At 37.9% G+C, this 3,659-nt stretch overlaps 1 protein-coding gene across 1 annotated transcript; it reads right to left on the bottom strand.

Moving 5' to 3' along the window:
• Positions 1–1,183: 1,183 nt before the first annotated feature.
• LOC110869710 (F-box/kelch-repeat protein At3g06240) lies at positions 1,184–2,461 on the bottom strand. Its single transcript, XM_035975925.1, has one exon. It carries the CDS (start codon positions 2,459–2,461, stop codon positions 1,184–1,186), a length of 1,278 nt encoding a protein of 425 aa, XP_035831818.1.
• Between the last annotated feature and the right edge of the window lie 1,198 nt (positions 2,462–3,659).

Here is a 3,659-nt window from a genome sequence, read left to right as displayed (position 1 = left end):
GGAGGTAAATCACGTGTCCTAGTGTAAACCGGTGGTTGTGGGGATTTGATCCCCAAACCTCCAATTACCATTGAAGCACTATTGTTGGGACCACACCAAATATGTAGGGATCAGTATGCGTGGGTTTCATACCACACTTTGTGAAGGAACATAAGAGATTTTATAGGCCTTTGACAAAAACAGTTGTAGAAAACAACTTTGGTTGGGGCCAAAGGAAAGTTTTAAAAGCTAAAATGAGTTATGATCAGAACTATTAATAAATGAGATGAGACATGTTCTAGGACATGGATTGGGAACAGTGCTCCAGTAAAAGAGGGTGACCAATTGCATAATCCAATCAGTTGATGATCAAAACACGCCCGAAGTTCGTATTTGAAATATAATTGCTGGATATCGTTTTTACCATTCGAAAATGCGGCCCTTGCCTCCTTGGTCAGCAATCATTCTATTTAATTAAGGAGCAAGGCACATCAAGTTTTTTCTTAAAACAGAGATTAGTTACAGAAGAACACCAAAGATGGTTGCCCACATTGATGAGATACAATTTTGGCAAAAACCCAATTAATAAATCACCTGTATAACAACTGATTACTATTAGAGAACAAAAAATCCATATCAACCATAGTCTAAAATTAGGGTACTAAGAGTGGGTCAACGTATGTTTAATGTATCTGAATGTAACAAGAATACAATTCGAGTAAAAAGTAGGAGAAACCGACTTTATGTTTCCATTGTGATTGTATATAGAACTAGTGAGGGTTACGGACAACGTCATGCACCCAAATCAATTGCAACGGTCATTACTTAGTTGCTCGCTGCAAACCTAAACTTAATCTGACTAATAAGCCACCAGCTAACATGGAAACCCCTTTTGGATGAAAAGGTCTTATACCAAAACAAAAACCTGAATATCAATGTGATTTGTAACTACTACCATCATGTTGAAAAAATAACAGGTATCCTTAATTAATACAAAGTTAGACAGTAGCAAACTGAACGAGAATATCAAACACATCATATATACCAACAACAGAAAATCTGTATGTAATGAAGGCACTAACAACTGATACTTGATCCAAGACAAAATTAGAGACACACATAATAATATAATGCATAATAGTTGTAAAATAAAGATATAGTCATGATGAGGACCATTCTTGCTGCTTCAGACCTTATTGACAATTCACCAATCAGTTATGAGTTTACCGAAATTTGCAACGAACATCTGGCGCAACTGTTGTTGATCCACTCTATTAGCAGGTGCTATCCACACAAGACTGTCCACATAAGGAACAATTTGGACAGTGCCATAAGAATATCTATTTATATCTATAACCTTGAAGGATTTAACCTTGGCAGCAATGTGATCATACAAAGCTAGACTATCGTCATCGCCTTGCAGAATGAACTCATTACTTAATGTGATTCCAATCGGAACTACGTTACCACTAAACTGTGACAATATATGGCGTTTCACCCAAGATTCAGCCACCCCATATTCATTCATCACCCAAACCTCAACGTCGCCATCTTTGATGTCGCCATCTTCGATGTACGACATCACACATAGTTTACCAGCCAAATCTCCCAAAACCTGCTTCCTCGGTTCCTGCTTGTTATTTGCTATGGAATCAGGAAGATAAATCTCACTGAATGTCTCAGTAGCCAAATCAAATGCTATTATTGTTTGCTTAGCTCTTCGGGAAACAACATTACAAAGCCAATGAAGACGACCATCACGACCATCATTCCCAGTAATAGAAACAACTTCATCCGAAAACCGAACAACATGCGAAGGAAACTTGTCATTGATTATTTTCCAGGAGCCTTTTCTCATACTATACACTTCCACTTGTAACCAATCAAAACAGTTTTTCTTAACACCTGACTGATAGTGAATGTACATATGTAATAAGCGAGTAAGCTTAACAACTTTGAAATCATCAGTTTTGGGATCAAACCCGAACCTGAAGTAAAGATCATCAAACCCACGGATAGTAAATGGAGGGAGAGTCCTTACAGCAGATAGAGAAGGATTCCAAATATAAATGATAGGATCGGGTCCAGGTACAATACTAGACCATACTACAAAACATATTAAACCGTTAACAGAACCGATAACACTGCTGCAGTTATATGCAGATGGGATATTAAAATTGACTGGTAATTTAATGAAATTAGGGTTTACAATATGGGGAGATCGAGAGGGGTGTGCTGTGATTGGTTTACCGCCTTCAAAACAAAATTTGTTGTGGAAGACCAAGAGCATTTCATCGTTGTTGGGGATTGAACGATGGAGGTGTGATTTTATGAAAGAAGGGTTTGATGAGAGTGCATTCAAGGGTTTACAAACGCACCTCAGTTGACCAATCCGTTTGGCCGGTAATCGGATGATGATCTCGGCTAAAACTTCCTCGGGGAGTTCTTCCATCGACTTCGGCTGTTTTTGGAGGCTTTCCATGACCTCTTTGAAAATGGAGCTGATCACTGTCGAATGAATTTAGGAGCGAGCATAAAATGATATCTTGTATGTTCAGAAATTTAGGTGGCAGACATAAAAAGAACCTTTTCTTTCATCATTTTTTTTTTTTTTAATAAAGAGGGTGGGGTCATGGTTGGAACATTATTTGTCACGTAGGAACATGAGTTGAACGCTATACTACCCCCTTTCATAATCCACCATGATTTGCATATATTAAATCATGACAATCATAGTCTTCCTTTACATTTTTCAAGTTTTTATTTTCTTTTTCTTTTTATTTAGACAAAGATAAATCAAAATAAATAAAGGATATTGGTTTGCGTTATAACCACACCCTTAGAGTAGTGGTTTTGAATTGTGGATTAGATGTGGGTGACATGGCACTACGTGGAGGGTTATGGTGGTCATGAGGGAATAGTGGTTTTGCATCCACAATAAGGATGCATTTAGATGTATTTGGTAACATGTACAAGAGAGAGTGTTTTGGTGTAGGAGAGAGGTACGTAATTTGTTTTTCCACAAAAACAAGAAAAAACATACATCTGACTATGTGAGCGTGATTAGGAGAGAGAATAGATGAGAGAGAAATTGATGTTTTTAGAGTATGGGGTGTGCATGAGTTTGAATTAGGGGCATTGCTCGACACGTGTCGAGTTTGAGATCCACAAGCTAATGCTCAAAAACTAGTGGTGTGGTGGGGCGTCGCTTAGCTGGGCATGACCAGCCATATAGAATTTATTATTTCTTTTAACTATTTAAAATTTCATTTAATCAAAATAACACACTAACTAAAATAAAAGATTACATAGAATATTTTAAAAAACTACAAAAAAATTTAAAAAAACCAACATAAAAAAAACATAAAATGAAAAACTACATAAAAGTTGCCCCATGTTATATTTTTTCATTATTTCTTCTTTCATTTCCAACGTCATTGCCAATCACAGCCCGTCATGTCACCCACCCCTCCCGCGCACGCCAGGTAGAATAGCCACGCCAAGCAGGCAATGCCAAGTCCAACTTCGTGCCGGGGTGGTGTAGCCGGCGTTAAACCCCCTTCAACGTCAAAATCGACGCCCCACACCCCATAGTCTCATGTATTATGTGTAGGGCAAGAGAGAGAAACAATTTGATTGGTGGGGCAAGTGACATGTGACAAATAAAAACGTCCACCAAA

The sequence above is a fragment of the Helianthus annuus genome, chromosome 8 (genome assembly GCF_002127325.2).
Source record: "Helianthus annuus cultivar XRQ/B chromosome 8, HanXRQr2.0-SUNRISE, whole genome shotgun sequence".
NCBI lineage: Eukaryota > Viridiplantae > Streptophyta > Magnoliopsida > Asterales > Asteraceae > Helianthus > Helianthus annuus.
This window is presented reverse-complemented; position numbering and strand designations above follow the sequence as displayed.

Coding starts and splice junctions, on each gene's coding strand:
- LOC110869710 (XM_035975925.1), bottom strand. CDS start 2,461: ATGGAAAGCCTCCAAAAACAGCCGAAGTCGATGGAAGAACTCCCCGAG.